General features: G+C 35.5%; 2 protein-coding genes across 7 annotated transcripts in view; both read right to left on the minus strand.

Annotated features, from left to right (window-relative positions):
• The window catches only part of zbtb34 (zinc finger and BTB domain containing 34), a 38,671-nt gene extending 18,435 nt beyond the window's left edge, over positions 1-20,236 (minus strand). Inside the window, exons 1-3 of one of the 2 annotated variants that reach the window (XM_077715437.1) lie at positions 20,097-20,236; positions 18,540-18,572; positions 17,807-17,907 (exon numbers count right to left, since the gene is read on the minus strand). The gene's annotated coding sequence lies outside the window, so the exon portion shown is untranslated. The remainder of the gene's footprint in view (positions 1-17,806; positions 17,908-18,539; positions 18,573-20,096) is intronic. The other variant, XM_077715435.1, reaches the window with a different exon arrangement.
• Positions 20,237-21,668: 1,432 nt separating this feature from the next.
• The window catches only part of lmx1bb (LIM homeobox transcription factor 1, beta b), a 158,128-nt gene continuing 154,466 nt past the window's right edge, over positions 21,669-25,330 (minus strand). For all 5 annotated transcript variants that reach the window (XM_077714955.1, XM_077714953.1, XM_077714954.1 and 2 more), the window contains 2 exons: positions 24,747-24,908; positions 21,669-22,094 (listed from right to left, as the gene is read on the minus strand). In XM_077714955.1, coding sequence (XP_077571081.1) covers positions 21,937-22,094; positions 24,747-24,908 — 320 coding nt within the window. In that variant the 3' untranslated portion in view covers positions 21,669-21,936. The remainder of the gene's footprint in view (positions 22,095-24,746; positions 24,909-25,330) is intronic.

Consider the following 25,330-nt stretch of genomic DNA (forward strand, 5'->3'; position numbering starts at 1 on the left):
AAACTTAGTTATCAATCATAATGGGACACTATCCAATACTATTATGAAGTATATATGCTCTATTTATAGTTTTATATTGTCTAAGCCTGTGTACACTATAAAAAATATCCTCAAAATACTATGGCTCTATACTTAGGTATGCTTTTTGATTTAAAATGCTTATACTGACACCAACCCATACACAAAAAACTTCATTATCAATCAAAATGAGACACTAACACCATTATGAAGTATATATGGTCTATTTATATTTTTATGTTGTCTAAACCTGTGCACACTATAAAAAATCAAAACACAAAAAACAGATTAAGACAAAGGAATAATGTCAAGGTTTTCAAAGTATACTTTTCCATTAAAAATACTTACACCAACACACACAAAAAACTTACTTATCAATCATAATGGGAGACTATCCAACACTATTACCAAGTATATGGGTCTATTTATATATTTATGTTGTTTAAGCCTGTGTACGCTTATAAAAATATCCTCAAAATACATGAAAAAACAGCAAGACAATGAGTCATGCCAAGATTTTCAATGTATGCTTTTCCATTAAAAAAATACTTATACTTACACCAACACACAAAAAACTTACTTATCAATCATAATGGGACACTATCCAACACTATTATGAAGTATATAAGGTCTACTTATAGTTTTATGTTGTCTAAGCCTGTGTACGCTATAAAAAATACCCTCAAAATACATGAAAAAACAGAGCAAGACAATAGAGTCATGCCAAGGTTTTGAAAGAATAAATCAATGACGGGGTGATTGTCTGATGGTTTGAAGTGGTCTCGGGCCACTTCCCCTCCTCAACTCACATTCTCATGGTGAACCCGTGTCCTAAGGCCAGTTGGGCACCAGCGTCTCATGTCTCAAGTCCTCACAGTTCACTGGGCCCTTTTAAGTGAGCACAGCCACCAGGGGCCCTTTTGGACTACAAATACGCCAAACACTGGCTTTTTTGTTGGAAATTTGCGTGCATGCACACGGCCATACGCACACCAACTGTTGTTACACCCCATTTATTTTGGAGTCTGCATCACTTGTTTGATAGTGGACGGTTTTTTTTAAATTTGGGATTCGTCAGTGATTCTGCAAAGCTGCTAAATATATAAAATCATATTTTGGCGGATTTTGTGAACCTTTTTAATTTTGGTCAAATTAGAAGCTCAATAATATGGAATTTTCAAATAGTTTGGTTTTTTTTCAATAGTTATTACTTGCAAAAAAATAAAATAAAAATCAAGTAGCCAATCAACTATTATTGACTTTTTGATTTTCTATAAATTTTTTTTAAAAAAAACACTGATTTTGTGGAACAACAAATGAATGCACTATTTAACTTTCAACATAATTGAACGTTTTGACAACGTCAATAAGGCAAAAACTTTATTTGGAACATGACATTGCATTTTGGAAATCAATCAAAAACGGTAAATTAAAATGGCGAGCCAAAAATGAACTTTTTCAATTTTTTACATCAAATTTTGGTGAAAAAAAACACCTTAATTCCTAAAAATGACCTTATCTTGTTACAAAATGTGTATCTAATAGTTTAGTCAAAACTTAGCTTTAAAAATGATCAAAAATGTCATTTTTTTGGTCAATTCTGCTACTGGTTGCTAATGTTAACAGCCACTTTAATTCCTAAAAATGATCCTGTTCGTAATAAAAAATGTTTATTCAATAGTTTGGTCAAAAATCGTCTTTATAAATGATCAAAAATGTCATTTTTTTGGTCAATTCTGCTACTGGTTGCTAACATTAACAGTCATTTCCCTTTTTTCTTTTTTTTCCAGATTCTTTTTACAAGAAAAGTGATATACATCCTTTAGTTATGGGAGGGAACAAAACTGTCAGAGAGAGGATTAGTTTTCCGACATGGCACACTCCGGTGAACATAGTCAGCAGATCAAAGCATCCTTTCTGCCTACCGCAGCGCATCCCCAACAGATGTGACAAAGTGTCCCCATTGTGTGACCTCCACCCAAGAGTGATAATGGATTGCCTCCAGAAACAAGCTCCGGCACCCCGACATGTTTTGCAACCCAAAAGACGGCATGTTGACTTATATCTTGACAATACTGATCACCAAACAGTTGATGTTAAAATATAAAAAAAGGGACAAATAACGAGTATAAACAACCTTTATGTGAATGACTACTCAAACTATGCAAATCACCAATTTATATGAACTCTAATAATGGCAAAAATAAGTCCTAAAAGGCAAAAAAAAATTGTGATGTCGCTTATACCAGTTGATAAACTCAAAATTACAATACAATCAATATTAATGAGAGAAAAGGCAATCTGGGATACTTACATCTGATTGGCTCAAATTGTACAAGAGTTGATTAAATGTTTATTCCATATCTGGTAGCTATTTATTCCACTTATACACATAAAAATAGTATTTTTTCATTGTATTGGACATGATTGTGCTCCTTCATTTATAAATTATAACCCCCCCCCCCCCCCCACTAGTATTTTAAATATTTTTTGCATCAATTTATCAAAAAAAATTGTAATTAAAAACAATTTTTAAACAATTGCTATTACAGTTACTTCAAACTTTCTACTTTTGCTTAATCTGCAATGCTTTTACACATGATTAACATTCCTTTCTTGTCACATTTAAGCATTTTTTAAATATTTTCTTTACATCTGTTAATGAAGTATTAAACAAATATGATCCACATCTTTGACAAAATAAAATCTGAAATTTTACCGTCATTTTGTTTTGAACAACCATTAGATTTGAGCTTTAAAGGGTCTAACAACCTATTTTATTGTAGTATTTTTCATTAAAAATGTCTGCCATTATAATGAATTGAACCCCACAAATAAATTTCTCTCACTTTACAGTAATAAAAACAAAATAAAAACATTTTAAACACATCCCCAACCATTGTTTCTATGCAAAAACAGTGTCCTAACACACTCCTATCCAACTAGCTAAGCTCCAACACCCCTTCATTGAATTCCCATCACTATAGCATGCCACAATGTAGGATTTCCATGGCATTCGGTCGGGCACGTCATCTTCCCTCACCCAGCCTGTCATCCAGATCGTACACAAACCCTCAAAAACGCACACAAACACACCCAAGCTGTCCTCTTCCCCACACTTTGCCACGTCAATGGCCTAAAGGCAAGTTCTCAACTCCTCCCTCCCCCCATAATGACTTTAGTGATCAAGGTTAGAGCAGTAGTAAAGTGCTCTAACCTCTTAACCTTTTCGAACTCTCCCATTAGCGCACCTTGGAAACCGATTCTCCATGTCAAACGTCGTCGCCCGGGACGAGGCCTCCAGTTAGTCTTGGCACGAAAACTCGGAGCCGAGGTCAGAGGAGGCTCCCGAGGCCTCCGTGCGACTCAGACTCGCTACTTCAGAGACAGAGGAAGCGAGAGGGGGGTCAAAAATGTGGCGTTCGCAAGCATGGACCCCCGCCCGGGCTTACAGAAACACGACAGACTCCCGCAATGCACGTTGCCATTTTGCCAGCCCTAAGGGCTCCTTCCAGACAGCTCAGGAATTCCATGAACGGATCGAGCCGGGTCTGCAGCTGGGTGGAGAATTTCCAACATCGTCTTATTGTCTACGGCACTGGTGTCAAAGCGGAGGCCCGCGGGCCAAATCAGGGCCGATGCAGCATTTTGTGCGGCCCGGGAAAGTAAATCATGAGTGCCGACTTTCTGTTTTAGGATCAAATTAAAATGAAGAGTATAGATGTATATTACATCTACTGATTTTCCCACTTTTAAATCAATAAGTGTAGTTTTTTAATTATTTTTTTCAGTTTTTAGTTCGAAAATCATTTTGTAAAATCTAAAAATATATTATTAAAAAAGCTAAAATAAACATTGTTTTAAATCAATAAAAAACTGAATATTCAGGGATTTTAATCCAGTTCTTTTAATCCATTTGGTCTACGCCATGGGTGGTTTGTGAGCCGCTTTAACGCCAACTTGATTTCACGTAGGCCGGACCATTTTAAATATAATATTTAGATTTTTTTATATATAAATGAATTAAAAGAACTGGATTAAAAACCCTGAATATTATGTTTTTGTGGATCTAAAACAATGTTAATTTTACCTTTTTTTTAAATACATTTTTAGACTTTACAAAATAATTTTTGAACTAAAAACTAAAAAAAATGATTAAAAAATTACAATTATTGATTTAAAAGGGCTGAAAATCAGGAATTTAATATACATCTATACTCTTCATTTTAATTTGATCCTAAAACAGAAAGTCAGCACTCATCATCCACTTTCCCGGACCACACAAAATGATGCGGCGGGCCAGATTTGGCCCCCGGACCGCCACTTTGACACCTGTAGTCTACACTGTCCATCCCACCACTCCCCCGTCTGACTCTCTTGTCTTCCCAGCTCAATGTTTGGATATTGTTTTTTTTTTGTTTTTTGCTCAAGGGCAAGGTTCACGTGGGATGTGACATCCGAGTTTGACGGGAAATGAATTGCAAACAGTCGTAATAGAAATGAAAATGAAGGCCTGGGATGACTCGGGTAGACAAATATGGAGCTAAATATTGCCTTATTTTAATTTTTATGAGCAACATTACTAATCATATTGCACTCCCCCACAGTGATGAGTAATAATCATTACATAGAATAAGTAGCTGATTAGTTTTTGGGTGGGCAATGTTACTAAGCAACAGCACCAAAGAGTTTTTTGAAACATTTTCTGATGTTATTGTTGCCAGTGTTGAAGTCTCAGTGGAAACATTGGCCGGTTAAATGATTGGTCCTGGGGACTGTTGTCTTTTTACTCTCAGATTTTGTTAGTCAAGTGCAGTACCAGAAATATTTCCTAGGGGGCAGTGTTGAACTGGGAGAAAAAGAGAGTTTTTGCATTGGGAAGACGAAATAATAATTAATATATACGATTGAATGGATTTTTTAAAAAAGAATTGGTTATAAGAAGATGAAGTGAATTATGATTATTATTCGTGACAGCTTGGAAGAAGTAATAAAAATAAAAAGCAGTGGGTCATTTTGGAATGGGAGATTTTTTTGGGGGGATAATCATTAAAAAACACCATAGGAAAATGTCGTTTTTAGTATATTAATATAATATAGAATTAAAAAGTCAGGTTGTTGTAAAATAATTTTGAATGCCATTTTTATGTCATTATGGCGCAAATTAGTCTGATATTTAAAATCTATTTTTTTAAATTATTTTATTTTATTAAATTCATTAAAAAAGCAATGTATCGATATGCAGATTTTTTATATTAACCATTTTCAAATATAATGGCTAAAGAAATTTCATGTCCATGAATATTTTACTCTATTATATACATTATATGATCAGAATAAGAAAATTATTATATATTTTTGTATTACATATCACAAAATAACAAAATTAATCTGGTAACTGGCCTAAACTGGTTTTATTACCAATTTTTTTTTAATGAATATGCTGCAGAAAATCAAATACTTGATCTTAATTTTCAAAAATGTTGAAACCTAGATCAATAAAAAATAATATTTTCTTAATACACTATAATATTCTCTTAGAAAACATTTTATATACGCATTAATACATGGATTTATATCAAATTGCGGGCACATGTACGAAAAAAAACGTTATAAAATTAGTTAATTTGATGTCTAAAACAGATTCCTCCTAAAATATCACATCATAAAAAAATAAAAATAAAAAAAACACCCACCCAAAATAGATACATGATAAAACAAAAGCTTTCGAACATAAATGTCACGGCTTAATCTGAGAAATCAACCTGGCAACCTCCCAGAAAAGAAGTGAAAGGACTATATTCACAGCTGAGGCCATAATGTTACTATCTCCCAGACTTTAGGACAACGTGATGGACGTATGAGATGGACAGATATTAGCAATGGGACTTGGACGGGGGACCCGAGATGCAGATGAGACTTGTCAGTGGGGGTGGGTGGACGTGTTAAGAGTGGGTGGACGGACGGGTGTTCATATCCAGGGAGACTGGGGGTGAGTAGTACTATGCAGGTGGTGGCTATAGCTGACTGGTACTGCTCAGCTGGGCCCGCCGCCAGCTTGGCCCCTGGGCGCCCACCCCCAGCATTCAATCCAGCCTTTTGTGCTGCCCCCCTCCCCGGGGGAGGTCGGACAAATTCACGTCTCATCATACACACAGATAGTGATGATAAAGGCTAATGACTCAGCTGCAATTTCAACAGCTACACAATACTGCTCATATCAAGGGGGTGTCAAAGTCAGTTTGGTTGGCGGGCTATATTTGGGTCGATTTGGGTAAGGGGGGTGGGGCGGATTAGTTTGTTTTTTGGAGTAAAAAGGTAAGTAAGTTGGGGATATTGGGGTTGTTGTGGGTGGATTGGGGGGTTAGAGTCGTTAATGGGATGGAAAAGTGAGAAAATATGGACAGTTTAAGGGAATTGAAGTTGCGGATAAATGTGAAATTATTTCATACAAATCTGAATTATTAATATGAAATTACTTAGTAAAAATCTAAATTACATGAGGAAGAAATGCTAACCAGCTAAGCTTGTATATAACATACAAATGCTATAATAATCTGAAATGTTCAGAAACATTGATATTCATATAGGAGGCGTTGTTTGCGTGATTTTTTTTCTAAAATCAATTTTTTTGTTGATTTTTCGGTTCTAGCTGATTTTGGGATATTTCCAAGTGACTTCCTATCATGTCAAGTTTCTTTATTAATTCTTTAGCCGCACATTTTTGACGGCAGGGGAAAAAAAACAATAATGTAGTGCACAAACTTGACCACACAACTCACAAAAATCTGGTTTTGCAGCATTTTTGTACAAAAAAATCTAATAATTTAATTCTGTACGTACACTATGAATGAGCTACATTAGGCAGAAAGACCCCATGGGCCAAATCAGACCCCTAGCGGGGCACCTCTGGCCCGCGATCCTCACCTTACACACCACTGCTTTAATGACAGGAGGCAAAAAAACAAGTGTAGTGCACAAACTTGACCACACAACTCAAAAAAACTGGTTTTGCAGCATTTTTGTCCAAAAAATTAATAATTTAATTCTGTACGTACACTATGAATGAGCTACATCAGGCATAACGACCCCACGGGCCATATCAGATCCCTAGCGGACCACCTCTGGCCCACGGGCCTTACCTTACACACCCCTACTTTATATCATTTGGCATTTATGGGTAAGACACATTTCTAGATATAGTCAGCATTACATGAATATGCATTAATATGTGTGTTTACAGAAAGGGTTGATGTTCATTTTAGTTAATTTGATTTCATTTCTATACGACTTGTAGGGAATTAAATAAATTTCACTTTCCAGATGGAGAGGGCACCCTGATTCATTTCATTTAAACACTTTTTTCCACCCGTAAGACTATTGCTAATATTGCACATGTGGGAATTGCTGGCTCTCGTAAAGAGCTGTTCAATATGTAAAAGTGCCATAAAATGACTTTGCTTAGAATCGAGTAGTGAATATACAATATTGAGCCACTTAGGTCTTAAACAACATTAGCATATTAATTTCTTGTCCGTCCATTCAATGCATGTTTAATTATTTACCCGAACATCTTGTGTGCTTTGTGACAAAATTGTTAAATCTGTCTTTCTTCTCCATTGATGCCATCTGACACAAAGCATAATAAATCCCAACTCTTCATGAATATTAAAATAATAATAACATCATGATTGTAAATACAACTTCATGTCACGGTATACCGTATTTTCAGGACTATAAGGTGCACCGCATTATAAGGTGCACCCTCAGTGAATGACATTTTTTCCATATATAAGGCGCACTGTATTATAAGGCGCACTGTATTATAAGGCGCACTGTATTATAAGGCGCACTGTATTATAAGGCGCACTGTATTATAAGGCGCACTGTATTATAAGGCGCACTGTATTATAAGGCGCACTGTATTATAAGGCGCACTGTCTATTTTGGAGAAAATGTAAGACATTTAAGTGCACCTTATAGTGGTGAAAATACGGTAAATGCTATTGTCACCTCTAGAGCCAGCCATTGTTGATGTTTTGGATTTTTTTGTATAAAATCTTGCAGTGGGGGGAGGAGCTACATGATGGAAGATGTTGTAAACTAAGATGGCATCTGCATATTTAACAGTATTGTTTCAGTTCAGGCATTTGTGTTTTTTTTAATATCCGACAGTGGTGGTTTTTCGTTTTCTGTTTTTTTCCCCATATATAAGGCGCACTGGATTATAAGACGCACTGTCTATTTTGGAGAAAATTTAAGACTTTTAAGTGCGCCTTATAGTGGTGAAAATACGGTAAATAATAATGGAGTGTTGATTAATCTAGTCACCCTCACCAAAAGGTTAGTGATTCGACCTGAGCTATTTAGACATGGTTGCACGGGTGGACGAGCTCTAATGAGAAGCAGCAGCCGTGAGGTGGCTCTAGGGAAGGGTCACATGGGTTAACTATCAAAGATGAGTGCAAACCTATCCCTGTGGAAAGTACTCGGAAGAAAACATCACCTAGTACATGTTAAGCTGCGCAAACTGGGAGTTCTTTAGCCTAATTAATCCAAGACACAGTCCCCTTTCCAAAACAAGTGTTGTTGTTTTACTTCACACAGAACTCAAGACTATTTCAAGTGGCGCTACGTTACTGGGTTATCATTATTAAAAAAAATGGCAGAATATATTATGTTTTTCTGACAACAGGCAGAATATATTATGTTTTTCTGACAACGGGATATGAGCTGTAGTCTATTAGAAAGGATGCATGTAAAGTCTGTAATTCTTATAGTTAGTAGAGAATAATAATGTTGCACAAAGTTAGGAAGATTTGACCATGTAGTTCTACAAAATGTTTAAATTATACAAATAGACAAATATCCACTGATTTTATTATTTATTTGATTATATATAAATATATATAATTAAATAGATAATATAATCCGTGGCTATTTATATATATACATACATATATTTATATATAAATACACCTATATACACACATGCACACATGCACATATATGCAAACATACACAAACATACACACATATATATACACATAATTACACATATATACATATATATACACATATATACATATAAATGCATATACATATATATAAACATAAATACACATACATATATATGCACATATACACATATTTACACATACACATATACACATATATACACATATACACAAATATACACATATACACATATACACATCAATACATACACATATACACAAATATACTCATATACACATAAATACATACACATATACACAAATATACACATATCTACACATATATACACATTTACACATCAATACATACACATATACACAAATATACTCATATATACACAAATACACATCAATACATACACATATACACAAATATACACATATATACGCACATACACATCAATACATACACATACATTCATACACATACACGTATATACATATATATGTATACACACATGTATGTATACACACACATTTCACTCGCGACTTATTGTACGGTAAATGACCTTTAAGAAAAATGAACGTATGAGCCACAATAAACATTAAAAAGCATCTAAACGCTTGTTATAGTCAGCTCTAACGAACCCAACACCCTGGTATACTGTTGCACTTGCCTCAGAGGAAACAAGAATACCTGTTTAAACATGTACATTTCTATTTTGCACTTTCATATCGAAAACCCTTAACCGAGCATGCACAATGATGAGTCATCAATTTGCCTTGCGTGAAACAATATAGATATCCAGATATGTTTGAGGAAAATCTACTCCAAAACATTACACAACAAGATATTAGGTTTATTGCATGACAATTTACTGATTTATTCTTTTAACCACTTGCATGGATTATTATTAATCGTTTCAGGTGACATATTATTACTCAACGCTCCCAAGACATCACATAGATCTAACTACAAACACTAAATATGTATGGCACCTGTCCCTGTGTGTATTAGTTTGTCGCTGTTGTGCTTGACATAATTATTTTATAATTTAATTGCAACCCACAAGGTGTATTAATGATGTTCTTACCAATTGCTAGAGTGACAGAGAATGTGTTTTTACACTACAATCATTTTAATAGTTTTTTCTATGGGACTTAGTCATTGTACCTGTAGATAACATTAATTTAATTGGAGTCTTTTTAGATCAAATATTTAGCAATTTAACATTGGCAAAACGCAATTCACTATGCTTAATGTTTTTTTTTTTGGAGGAAAATTGTATGAAGTGAGGATAAATTAAGAGTACAAGTAGAAATGAAACAAAAACACACTACTTATGAGATAATTAATAAAAAACTGAAGAAAAAGCAACAATGCAATTTGTCTGAGGTGGCCTGTGAGGATATGGTGGATGGACAGTGATGTTTGTCCCTTTTTTTGTTCAAGTTAAAACATCTTCCCACTTAAGTAGCATTGGTTGAATGTTTTCAAAGCAAGAAATGTCAAGAGGAGACATGTATTTTTTAAAGGGCAGGCCAAAGGCAATATATTAGGTTCAGGCTAGCTCCTGTGTGCAATGGCAGCACTTTGTCAGGGCTTGCTTTTTGAACTTCTACCTACAAAAATAAAAAAAAATAAAAATAAACAAACAGAGGCCGTGGCTAATCAATATGGGAGTTTTCTGCTGTTAAAAAAAGACTGAATTTTATATATATTTGGCAAATTTTCCTTAGCTTTTGCTTTTTTTATGCTGTTGACAACCTATTTAATGTAAAATAATTAAATCAAATGTGCAGTAATAAATACATTAACTGTTATTTGCTTCCAAACACCATGTATTTCTGTTTTTTAATTTTTGGTTTCATTCCACCATGGAATTTTAGCATTATTTGCTGTACCGTATTTTCACGACTATAAGGCGCACCGCATAATAAGGCGCACCCTCAATGAATGATGATTTTTTCCCATATATAAGGCGCACTGTATTATAAGGCGCACTGTCTATTTTTGAGAAAATGTAAGACTTTTAAGTGCGCCTTATAGTGGTGAAAATACAGTAATTGCTATTGACTTCCAGGTATGAACTACACAGTCACCTCTAGAGCCAGCCATTGTTGATGTTTTGGATTTTTTTTGGTATAAAATCTTGCAGTGGGGGAGGAGCTATATGATGGAAGATGTTGCAAACTAAGATGGCATCTGCATATTTAACAGTATTGTTTCAGTTCAGGCGTTTGTGTTTTTTTAATATCCCACAGTGGTGGTTTTTCGTTTTTGGTTTTCAGTTTTTTTCCATATATAAGTCGCACTGGATTATAAGGCGCGCTGTCTATTTTGGAGAAAATTTAAGACTTTTAAGTGCGCCTTATAGTCGTGAAAATACGGTACATACTACGCAATCCCGCAACGGGCTAGCTGTCCAAAAAAATCAAAGTCCACAACAACCAAAAAACCGCTCCACTACATCACAAATTAGTCTTGAACAACGCATTGCTTATTCCAGCACAACGTCACCCTCAGCGGTGTTTAGCGCTCAACGCCATGCTAGCGTCATGTCTGGCTTGTCAGCAGAGGAAGTCAACAGAGAACCTTCATCGAAGCCAGCGCATCAAGCGTGATGACATATATTAAGGCCGGGGTGATGAACGTGTGAACTTAGATACCATCCCGAGAGAAAAAAACCAGAGGGAGGACCTCAACTTTGTGACTCAGAAGCTATATTCATACAAACTACAGTAAAAAGGCCTGACTTCTCCACACGGGAGCTCCCCCGGTAACTCGAACCCGGCGTATTGCCACGCATGCTGATTTCCGCAGCAGAAAGAAACGCATCATATGCTCGATATTACTCCTTTTCACAAAATATCACAATGCTAGTCTGTGTTCTAACTTATGGACTGAATGTAGAAAAATCAATGTTTACTCATAATGGCAACGTATGAGGTCGTGACCTTTAGTGTTTGGAGACGGATTGTAATTTGGAGATGGCACTTTGTAAAGTAAAATGCGTCCTGGATAAAAGTAGTTAAGAGTTAACTAAATTTGGATTAGTCAAAATGAAAGAGGTTAAAGCACAGGTGTCAAAGTGGCGGTTCAGGGGCCAAATCTGGCCCGCCGCATTATTTTGTGTGGCCCGGGAAAGTAAATCAGGAGTGCCGACTTTCTGTTTTAGGATCAAATTGAAATGAAGAGTATAGATGTATATTAAATTTCCTGATTTTGCCCCTTTTAAATCAATAATTTTAATTTTTTAATCTATTTTTTGTGTTTTTAGTTCAAAAATCATTTTGTAAAATCTAAAAATATATTTTAAAAAAATCTAAAATAAACATTGTTTTAGATTTATGAAAATGGAATATTCAGGGATCAAATTCAAATGAAGAGTATAGATGTATATTACATTTCCTGATTTTCCCCCTTTTAAATCAATAATTGTAATTTTTTAATCCATTTTTTGTGTTTTTAGTTCAAAAATCATTTTGTAAAATCTAAAAATATATTAAAAAAATCTCAAATAAACATTGTTTTAGATCTATAAAAAACGGAATATTCAGGGCTTTTAATCCAGTTCTTTTAATCCATTTATTAAAAAAAAAATCTAAATATTATATCTAAAATGGTCCACTTGGAAATCAAGTTGACGTTAAAGCGCCCCCCAAATAAACCCTAGTCTAACACCCTTGGATTAAAGATAAAACCACAATACTACCAATCAATTCTTTGTCAAAACATATTTTCTCAAAATATGCCTCCAAAAGGTCATCCTATCTTTACCACACTAACAATTTCATCTCTAAAGCCTTCTTCATTAAACATGAACGAAGTACAATGTCCTCACTTTTGCTTTCCACACTTAACCTCCACAAAAACTGCAATATTGTAAAAGAGCAAATCTCTTGCCAAATTGCTCCACAGTTAATAATTAAGCCATGACATTTGGGCCAGACACCAAAAATCCATATGGTGAAATTTACTAACCTTTTGGAGAGCTCACCAGCAAAAGGCTGCTCACATTCACTTTATTCGGGGGCGCTTTAGTCCTCATAATAAAACTGTCAAAAACACACTAAAAGGCCAAGCTGTGCACAAAGAATGATTGTCTGTTGTTAACTGGAGGGTGTGGGGGGGGGGGGGGGGGGTGTACCAGGCTAATCAATGGCGTCATTTTAGGGGCTTCATCTCTAGGGGGGGATAGGACAGTGTCGCAGCTGATAAATGATATTCATATCTAACTTTATGGATTATTAATTGAGCTTGATGAACTCATAATAAGGTCGGCACCCGCCATGACCTGTAAGGTCATTCGGGGCGGAGTAGCTCTGACCCCGATGTTCGAAAAATATCATTATCATGTTGGGGTGGGCCGGTTAAGAGGTCAAAATGTGACGCAGAGGTCGTTAGATGATCTCAGAGCAGTTGGTCCGCTTTAAGTACAGTGCTAGAAAATGTATGGGTTGGTAAAGGTGGATGGAATTCTTTCAACTGAATATAATTCATATAAACATGATAAAATACACTTGTATGTATCCATACACTGCATTTATATGGCCAAGTTTGACTTTATTGCGGTCTATCTTTATATAAAAAAAGGCCTGAACATAGTTTTTTAGGCTGATTTCACCTGAAATTAGTTAAAGTCGGTCACAGGTGTTAAAGTGGCGGCCCGGGGGCTAAATGTGGCCCGTCACATCATGTTTTGCGGCCCGAGAAAGTAAATCATGAGTGCCGAATTTGTGTTTTAGGATCAAATTAAAATGGAGTATAGATGTATATTAAATTTCTTGATTTTTTCCCCCTTTTAAATCAATAATTGTAATTTTTTAATGATTTTTTTCTGTGTTTTTAGTTCAAAAATCATTTTTCTAAAATCTACATGAAGCGTATAGATGTATTTTTCCTAATTGTCTTCCCCTTTTAAATCATTAATTGTATTTTTTTAATCCTTTTTTCTGTTTTTAGTTCAAAAATTATTTTGTAAAATCTAAAAATACTTTAAAAAAAATCTAAAATAGACATTGTTTAAGATCTATAAAAAACTGAATATTCAGGGCCTTTAATCCAGTTCAATTAATCCATTTATTTAAAAAAATCTAAATATTATATCTAAAATGATCCAGCCCACATAAAATCAAGTTGACGTTAACACGACCTGCGAACCAACCCGAGTCTGACACCCTCGATTTATATAGTCGTCTTAGTTCAGCTAACTTTATCCAAGAATGCCATAAAACCAATGTTAGGTTGCCTTAACTCTTGAGTAAAAGTAGGCGTGTCAACAACCTGATAAAAATGCAGTGTTATGCTACATTGTTGCTGACTTTTAAATCCCCAACATAAAAAAAACCCATTGAGGTCATAACCGCATTTTGCCTCATCAATACATAAACGATTCAATAAAGATCAAATCACATGAAGAGTTCAGCTCGTAAATTTTCAAGAAAACGGCACTTCTCATTGCACTCATCAAGGGTTGATTGTAAACAAGGCAAACATGACAGGAAGTGTGCCCAATAGAGAATTCCAAACAGTTTGACTTAGCTGTTGACTTTCAGATTTACTGTCCACGCTTAACTTGCCGTGTACACTGACACTAGTTTATCAGCCTCACAGATGACTTCTGTCAAAACCTGCAGGGCTGAAATACACCTTGTCCTTTTCACTATTCCATGTCCAGAGTTCATGTTTTCAAGAGTTACTTTGGATGGCAATTTTTGCCCTCAATTCATTCCTGAGCGAGGTTAGAATTGCTTCCTTCTCTTCACCCAGACTAAAAACAGCGAGTTGACATGTTTCGAATCACTGAATTGTTAAAAAAGAGATCTAAAGTTGCTCTTTATTTTATTTGCAAACATGTTTTATGAAGAGGAGAAACATAAAAGCGGACTAGATCATTTGGGAATTGTGAGAGTAAGCTGAACTGCACTTTTGCACTGTTCTTTTTGGAGAAAGGTGGCTATCTTCATCCTTGCTCACTGACAGCTTTAATACGGTACGAACGTCCTTGGACAAATGCACCTCACGCTGGGAGAGAGAGAAAAAATTGAGCCAAAATGTAACTAGAGTTGAGGTTATATCAATTTTGGTCAGTTGGTTACACAAAACATACATTTTTTAACCTGTACCTTACATAATAATCGGATAAAAGTTTTAGAAACCTGGGAAATACGAAATAACGTATTTTTTCAGACTATATATATAGACGAAAAAATATATATACGTTAAAATAACAAAACAAAAATGGAGGAAAATGGACTAAATAAGCATCTGCAACAATGACAATGACAAAAACAGTTTTTTTAGATGAGCTATTCCCAATAAAAACAACATAACGGGCTATCGGTGATCATATATAAGTCGCACCAGCTAAATGAAGACAAGAAATATATATATGTTAAAATAACAAAACAAAAATGGAGGAAAACTGGCTAAATAGGCATCTGCACCAATGAAAATGACAAAAACAGTTTTTCAGATAAGATAACCCCATTAAAAACAACATAACAGGCCATTGGTGATCATATATAAGTCGCACCCGCTAAATGAAGACCAAATATATATATATATATATGTTAAAATAACAAAACAAAAATGGAGGAAAACGGGCTAAATAAGCATCTGCACCAATGAAAATGACAAAAACAGTTTTTCAGATAAGATAACCCCATTAAAAACAACATAACATGCTATCAGTGATCATATATAAGTCGCACTTGAGTATTACTCACAAACCCAGCCAAACTACGAAACACTTGCAATCCATAATCTGTAAAATATCATATTTCCAAACACTTTACATCCCACCCATTACCTGCTACTGCTGTATAGTAAACTGAAAATCCAATAAGAATTATTATAGACACATTTTCCCCTAAATATCTCTATCTAACCCTATGTAAACAAATCCTACTTATCATTCTATATTAAAACATGTACAGTCCTGAAACATACAACCTGCGGTCATTTCCGCCAAGACAAAAGAACAACTCCTCAAAGCCAATAACAACATATTTCAGATTATATTTAAGAAAACCACGACTTCTAAGATAGGCAAAACGGTGCGACTTGGATTCCAACATCAAGAAAGTCTCCTAGAGGTTAAAAGTGCTGGCTTGTGTTAGACCCTAAGGGTCATCATTCCTTCAACTTATGCCCCTGGCATCCACCCCTCCTTTACTTCAAACGCAATGGCTACATTCCTGGACCATGTACCAATAAGCACTAATAATGCAGAAAAATGAAAACCAAAACAGATGGGCTCCAATAGCGAAGGGGGATTACCCAAACCACTATCCAGGGCTCTATCTGCACCCTGGGCACTGAGAGGTGAATCCCACAACATCTTTTCTCAGGACAAGGAAAGTGAGGAGTGGTTCAAATCAAATACCAAAAGTAATCAAAACGTCTTCAACATGGAGGGATAAATAATGGAATGCAACTTTTTTATGATACATGTTACATGGTCTTACAAACAGGCTACAGGCTAAGGTGATAAAAACAAGTTTTTTTGGTCAAATTCAAGTTCTCAAGGCACAAAGACTATATGTCAGCTGCTGGTTAAATTTCTCCCTTTAACAATTAACAACACACCATGGAAAATACCCAAGGAAAACACCCCATAGCTCCCCCTAGATCCCATTGGGGACTCATGGTGAACTCCTGTGAACTTTCGGAAATCAGGAAAAACCTTTTGACAGTATCTATCCCGATAAGAATATTGTTCGTACAGGTAGGGTCAGTTTGTCGTGATTGCATACCTGTCAAATTGTATGTTTTTCCCATTTTTTAGGCATTTTTTGACCATTTCAAATTGTGTTCGTCACATTTTTTAAGTACGTTTTTTTTGTAAAAACGATCTCGTTTTGCCCATTTCAATTCTAATCAGGATCGTCAATGTTAACAGATTAAAACGCCATTCCCCTTTTAGAAAAATAAAGTCAGACAGCTGTCCATTTCGGATTTTTTTTTTGATTTTACGTGCATGTGAATATTTACTGTTTTTGTACGTTTTTTGTACATTTTTTGTACGTTTTTTGTACGTTTTTTGTACGTTTTTTGTACGTTTTTTGTACGTTTTTTGTACGTTTTTTGTACGTTTTTTGTACGTTTTTTGTACGTTTTTTGTACGTTTTTGTACGTTTTTTGAACGTTTTTTGTACGTTTTTTGTACGTTTTTGTACATTTTTGTACGTTTTTGTTCGTTTTTGTACGTTTTTTGTACGTTTTTTGCACGTTTTTGCACGTTTTTTGCACATTTTTTGCACGTTTGTTGCACGTTTTTTGCACGTTTTTTTGCACGTTTTTTGCACGTTTTTGTATTTTTCAATTTTTAAATGACTTAAAAAGGCGAATTGCAATCATAATTAAAGGAAGCAATTGGCCGAGATTGACAGGTATGCAATTGTGACACTGACAAATGCAAATTCTGCTGACTAATTACCAAATACTGAAAAAAACTTGACCAATAAAAATATTGCTTGGGTTCATTGTCTCGCTCAGGCAACAACTTACGTTAAATTCCCATCACAAACAAAACAAACGAAAAATTTCCGTTCATATGCTAAGAAAATCCCAAGCCCAAAATTGAATGCGGACCACAAACCTCTAATTGTGTTTTGGAGGATGGGGAGAACATTTCAGGATTTTGACTATCTAGTGAAAATATTGTCACTAGGCTAATTTCCTATGCGGTTCCAGGACAGCAGAAGAGTAAACGTATGAGGAGTTTACCGAAAGGTGGCTCTTAACACACCATGAGTTTGTATGTGCGTCTGAGACTTGGGTTCAAGTTTCAGCTCTACTGTTTTTATAATGGGACCACACTTACCTCAACTTCTGAGAGGCTCCTTTGGCTGATTCCCACCCGTGGAACAGGCGCTGACGTTGATTGTAGTCATTCATTGGCTCTACTGTTTGTTAGAATTGAAGCTGAGGGAACGTGAAGAGGGAAAACGTTATGAAGGAAACAGAAAGAACATTTTCAGTGCACTCTAGTTGACATTTCTAACATCCTGACTTGATACTTAGCTTTAAGAAAGGCTATTTTTTTTGGAATAGTATCGAATTTTGGTGACAAAAATGTCTGCCAAGTCATTGATAGTAACAGAATATCATGTATTACAGTGTTCCCTCGGTCATCGCGGTTAATGGGGACCGGGACCACCCGCGATAGGTGAATTTCCGAGGAGTAGGGATTCCCCTTCAAAAATGCTTAATTTGAATTTAATTCCAAAAAAATAATAAATTTTTTTTTTGCATTTTTTAACAAAAAAAATATACCAAAAAAATAGTAATAATAATCATTTTTTTACATTTTTTTTACCCCCCTGTATACAATACACCATATAAAATATGGGTAGAGAGAGTGAAATTCATGTTATAACAAAAAAAAACTGTAAAATATGTTGTTTCAATGTAATATTAGTATTATTATTATTTTTTCAAAAAAAACCCCCGCAAAAATCTGAGTCCGCGGTAGCTGAACCGCAAAGTAGCGAGGAAACACTGTATTTACATTTGATAATTTGCTAGATGAAAGTACCACCAAAGAAGAAACTTACCTCCCAATATAGACTGGCGTTCTAAAGGAAATACTGCAAAATGAACTTCTGTTAGATATTTCCCTTGATATTTCAAGTCATTTTATACCCTGACAGTCAGTTTGATGGTAGAAAGCTCACGTTGAAGCTTTTTTAAAGCATCATACAACCCATCTGACCCTTTTGGCAGCAAGAAGAGATAGAACAGACATTATGACCAGTGTGTATTTGCGCATAGGTGACTTGAAAATCAATGTTTGTAAGCCTTGTACGAGTGATGTGATGAACTGTCAACAGATGTTGGATGAAAAGATACCCAGGTGGGACTTGAAGAAGCCGTCAGACAAAGCCTCAAGACCTAGGGCGAGGTTTGCACTCCGCCGTGTAAGAGTGACGCAGTTGTATCGTCTTGAACTTTAGGAGTCATGGGATTTATTTATTTTGGGTATGTCTTCAGCAAGGTCAGTTGTGTGTTGCCTGTTGCTGGGATTTGGTGGACAATTGTGGTCTGTGGGATAGTGGTTTTAATACTCCTACCAGACGTAGATGTTATTGAGTATTTGTACGGTCTGGAGGTCAGGGTTTAGGATTTTCTGTCTGTGCACAGAGCTCAAAGTTGGGATGGAGTCGGGTTGGTTCGCAGGTCGCTTTAATGTCAACTTGATTTCATGTGGGCTGGACCATTTTAGATATAATATTTAGATTTTTTTTTTTATAAATGGATTAAAAGAACTGGATTCAAAGCCCTGATTTTCAGTTTTTTAATAGATCTAAAACAATGTTTATTTTAACTTTTTTTAAAATATATTTTTAGATTTTACAAAATTATTTTTGAACTAAAAACAGAAAAAAATGATTAAAAAATTGCAATTATTGATTTAAAATGGGGAACATCAGGAAATGTAATATTCTTCTATACTCTTCATTTGAATTTGATCTTAAAATAGAAAGTCGGCACTCATGATTTACTTTCTCGGGCCGCACAAAATGATTCGGCGGGCCAGATTTGGCCCCCGGGCCGCCACTTTGACACCTGTGTCAATTAGAAATAATCACTCATAGGCATCAATTGGAAGAAAAATATATCCTGTCACACAGTCATGTTAATTTCAGAAGCAAGACAGGAATGTTTTTAGTTGACTATGTTTTAAGTTTAAAGTTGCAGTACTCACAAATCACAACATAACTTCATTAATTCCCTTAACATGATGAGAAATATGTAAAAATGGCTGAAAAAGGCCAACAAGCAGAATTATGACAGATGTTTTCAATTGTTATTCATAATTTGATCACTTTTTTTTAATTCTACCATACATTTTGTGTAAGACAAGACATGTCCCACCCACATTCACCCTGTGCCCCCCTGAGATATTAAGTTTAAGACCCCTGGGTTAATGTTGAGGTTAAAGTGATCGCAAAGGGGGGTGGGCCCATGCATTTAGAAGGTAGGCAGATACAAGGTTTATAGAATACTATAGGTTATTTTACCAATCATAACCCTTTTTCACTAAAACTAAAAGCATATTTGCACAAACAGGGTAAAAATGCAGTTTGAAAAGTGCAAAAAAAGCAACTTACCAGGTTAAACATGAGGATTTTTGATAGAAAAACCAGGACATGAAGCAAACAGATGCACAAACAATGACAAAGAGTTTGAATGGATAGACTCAGGGCTTGACGAGACAATCAGGAACAGCTGGGTGACCCGAGAGCCAGGGATTGGCTAAGACCCAAGAGGGCAAAATACAACAGGTGAAACCTTAATTATGGTCTGTCCTGTTCAGACTGAGAAAGATTTCAAAATAAAACTTCTTCCTGGCTTAAATCAGTCTCTATAAAATAAGATTTATGTGCTTTATGACTAATTAGACTACTAAATAACCATCCAATTTCAATCAGAATTTTTTATAATAAGTTATTTGCTATGCTTTGAATGGGGAACTTAAATAAAAAAAAGGAGAATCAGGAGAAAGACATTGTTTATTCAACAAATCAGTCAACTTTGGTCAATTAGCAACTTTAACATTTCTCGAATGCACATATGACAATAACAAAGGGTTTATGGTACGAAATAAATAGCACATTTTGCTCATTTACAGCGAGGCTAGGGGGAAAAAATGGTTAATCTTCATATTAGAATGGCACACAGAAAGCAAGTAAGGAAACTTGCAAATTCACTAATTGTTCAACCAAAAAAAAAAAGTTCTCCTTTTTAAATAAAGCTTTTCATTTTTTTAATATGTACCTTCAAGAGCCTGTTATAGTTAAATAAATAGAATGCTTTCCATTTTGAACATGCACCTCCAATTTGCCTTGGAAAAATTATTTACATTTTACTGATCTAGACCACCTTTCCGTTGACCCTCTCCTCAAAATGTTTGGTTCTTACCAACAACTCTCACACATACACAAACGTACAGTCACTCTCGCAGACATGCTGCACCTATTTACTATAAACACAATACCTATAGTACCTATCCATAGTGATCAAAAAAATGCTACCGGTAAACATGGTAATAATCTATGTAGCGTCAGAAGAAAACAATCTAAACACCACACCTCATCCAAAAGGGGGAGATGAAATTCCAAGAGTTCTGCTTATTATTATTATTATTGAACATGCACTTATGAATTTGCTGTTTATTTGGTTTTGAGAGAGTGTCAGTGGCTTTTTGCGTGAACGGACGTTTGGTCGCCAGTCCTTTGGTCAAATGTACTTGGATATTAAACAGTACTTAGATATTAAACAGTACTTAGATATTAAACACTACTTATATATCAAACTCTCTCTCTTAGATATTAAACCCTCTCTCATGAATATAATTTTGAGAGCTGGTTTCAACAGTAAACTCTCTGTCACAATTTGACCGGCGACCAAAAGGGACCAAACGTCGGGGCGACCAAACGTCCGGGCGACCAAACGTCCGATGACCAAACGTCCGATGACCAAACGTCCGACGACCAAACGTCCGACAACCAAACGTCCGACGACCAAACGTCCGACGACCAAACGTCCGACGACCAAACGTCCGGGCGACCAAACGTCCGGGCGACCAAACGTCCGGGCAACCAAAAGTCCGGGCGACCAAAAGTCCGGGCGACCAAACGTCCGGGCGACCAAACGTCCGAGCGACAAAACGTCCGAGTGACCAAACGTCCGGCGACCAAACGTCCGAGCACCCTTTTTTGTCTCACAGTGAAGAAAGAAAAGATTTCTACAGCCATCGTAATGAACAATTTCTAACATGTATCAAATCCTTTTGCCCTGTGAGTCATCGATGTCTGGCAAGTGGTTTTCACAATCTCGCAAAAAAAAAAAGCCAGGGTGGCCAACTCGGGCTGTTTTTCTTCTTCCGTATCCGTGCTTGAGATGCACAGTTTTATTCTGTGCTTTTTCTTTTGGGCCTTCTGGTCTTTTTCACGAGGCAAAATAGGAGTTTTGCATGGAGTATAGGCGGTCGATGGGGTTTCCCACGCGAGCCTGCATGGAGTTGACTTCTGAAGATGCCATGAAGCAGTCACTTAGGCTGGTTAAAGATGTGTCGCTGTCTATGTCGTGGAATGCAGAATCGTTACCTGTGTGGAGATAAAATGGAAAATGTTGGATTCATTCTGTCATACTATCATATATACTAGGTGTGCATTTAATCATTTTTGTAGGGGCGGGATCGTAACATGTCACCGAGTCTTCGTTCTAAGGACTTTTTACTGGAATGCAGACCTGGAAGGACGCTTACAAAATTGCTGATGCAGCGTGATGGCTATCCAATAACCTCCGTGATTACTGGCATATTGTTGTAAATTATGACGCTCTTTTCACTTGATTATGGAATTTTTTTGCCGAATGGAGGCTTATTTGTTGATTTTTTTAATGGTTTTGCTTTTGAGTTCCAGCCTTAATTGTTATTATTGAATACCTGATATGTGATGATTGTTACAGGTGTTGTTTTTGCTTAAGCAATTAGATTAATCAATAATCTTGTAATTGTTTTGATTTGTGGCCTTAAATAAATAAAGGACGATGTCAGAATGAAAGATCCATGCAAAAATATCATCAGAAATGCCAAATTAATTAAATATCTATATAATTAAATCAGATATCCCCTTGTATTTTTTTATAATTATAATAAAGCAGCATTTTTTATTAGGTTTATCAATAATTATATAACAGAAAATGCTGTCAAGGCTTAGAAAATTTGACAAAAAACAAAGGGTGGGGGAACGAAAACAAACAAAAAACAACTAATGCGCAAATCAAAGTAATCTCGCCCTTGATGATAGTACTGGGAAATTATAATAAAAGATCGTCAGTGTGAGGAATTGTGTTTTGGTGTCATCACAATTGTGAAAACTGTTTCCTCAGATATCATCAAAACTCACTTTTTGCTGCCCTCGATGGGACAATTGGGCTCCGTGAAGGTGCATGTAAACAAGGGGCGTCCTCCGAAAAAGATCTGGCTAATAGAAAGTGTTTACGCCTTTCATAAAAAGCTCAACATGTTATTTCTCTAAAGGGAATAGTTAACTTTATTACACTCTGGATCTTAATGATAGTGCACAAAATGGGGACAGTGTTTTGAGACGGATCTTTTAATGCCTTGCCAATATTGTTCTTTTCCCCAAACCAAAAGGAGAATGATGAGACCGGGGAGTTTGGTTCTTACTATCAAGGAGAACTAAATGGAGGCAAATTATAAGGAAGTTATGAACTTGAGAAAATGGTCCCATTGGGAATTGCTGAGGACATCACTCCGAAAAGTCTTATTCCACTTACGTCCTGTGGTTTCAAACTTGATTGACTGATATTGTCCCTGTCCTCTCATTTGGAATTTAATGTCTTGGCAAAAAAATTTGGAATAGCTGTGCTCCCTACCTGACATGCAAGCGAATGATTTTTTTCGCTCTCATGCTAATGGAAGGCATGTTTTCATTGCTAAGATTAGTATGCAAATTAGAAATATAGCGTTGGTGTCAACACTTTTCTTCCATGTTTAGAAAAACCAAAGGTCGACTTAAAATCTTTCCACTTTTATTTGTTAAAATAAGGAGTGGAAAGATGTTTAAAAAATAATCTAGTTGTAAACATGAATTTTGAGCCATAATTCATTGGTAGCCATTGACGTCCAATCCATTTTGACTAGGATGGTTGGTAGTTGTTCGGTTTGAATGACATCCAGCACTCACTGCATGTCTTTGAGGACCACTTTGAGACCCCTGATCTAGTTTTAAATTGGATTGGATAACCTTATTCATCCCGTATTCGGGAAATTTCGTTGTAACAGGAGCAAGAGGGTGAGAATACAGACACAGAAAAATACACTTTAGACATAAATAGATAGGTAATTGTTAAGTTAATAAATAAATACATAAATAAATATATGAATGAGCCTTTTGCTGAAAAAAAATATATATACACATATAACATGTATATATATAAAATATATATACATATAACATGTATATATAACATATATATATACATATAACATATATACATAACATATATATACATATAACATGTACATATAACATGTATATATAACATATATATACATATAACATATAAATACATATAACATGTATACATATAACATATAAATACATATAACATGTATACATATAACATATAAATACATATAACATATAAATACATATAACATGTGTATATAACATATAACATGTATATATAACAGAACATGTATATATAACATAGAACATGTATATATAACATAGAACATGTATATATAACATAGAACATGTATATATAACATAGAACATGTATATATAACATAGAACATGTATATATAACATAGAACATGTATATATAACATAGAACATGTATATATAACATATATATACATATAACATTTACCTTAAATGAGAAGTATTTTGCAGGCTGAATTTAGGCTTCTTGTGCAGGCCATTTACATTAAATGAGAAGGATTGTGCAGGCTGAATTTAGGCTTCTTGTGCAGGCCATTTACATTAAATGAGAAGGATTGTGCAGGCTGAATTTAGGTTTCTTGTTCAGTTCTATTTTAAGTATATTTTTGTTCTCATTTGCTACTGCACAACAACAACTGGACAATGGGCTGGAATTTGGACACCCCTGGAGGAAGGTATTTTACCAATGCGGTATGCAAATGCTTGTGTAATAGCAAGGGTGGGATTTGATTGATCAAGGAGGGGCGACATCAAGAGGGGGTTATCGAGTTAATGGATGCTCACCATATGGGTTCATGTGGTCTCCGGGCATCTGCGGAGGAGTGAGTCCCTGTTGGAAGGGGTCTGTGCTGTAGCCATTTTGATCCATGGCAACCAGCTGCTGTTGCGGTGGAGGCAGAGGGGTGAAGGAGCTCATCATGCCTTCCATTCGATTTGACATTACTTCTGCAAGAAAGCCAGCTCAAATGAGGGACAGTTTCACAATATCATTGACAGACATTTAGAGATTCATTCAAATTTCATTATTTCCTCAGTTGCCGGGCGGAATATTTTTCTTCTTCTAAAAATTTCAACCAATGAAAAGTTATTTATTGTAATTAAGGCTGGGTGATAAAGTTATGGCTTGAGTTGATATTTTATTAAAGTTGGTTGTGCATTCAGATGTTGGTATATACTTCCATATGTAGTATATTTATATTTAAGAGTCGATTTTGAGGCAATTTATTTGATCATTTAAGTGCGCACACTCCAAAGAAGTTAAGTGCAGTCCTTTTACAATAGCGACATACCGCAATGGCTAGCATTCCTTTGTTAGCGTTACCTAGGAAACGTCCTCAAACGCACTCACTTTAGGTTCAAAAGCCAAT

Source organism: Stigmatopora nigra, chromosome 4, assembly GCF_051989575.1.
Source record: "Stigmatopora nigra isolate UIUO_SnigA chromosome 4, RoL_Snig_1.1, whole genome shotgun sequence".
Lineage (NCBI taxonomy): Eukaryota > Metazoa > Chordata > Actinopteri > Syngnathiformes > Syngnathidae > Stigmatopora > Stigmatopora nigra.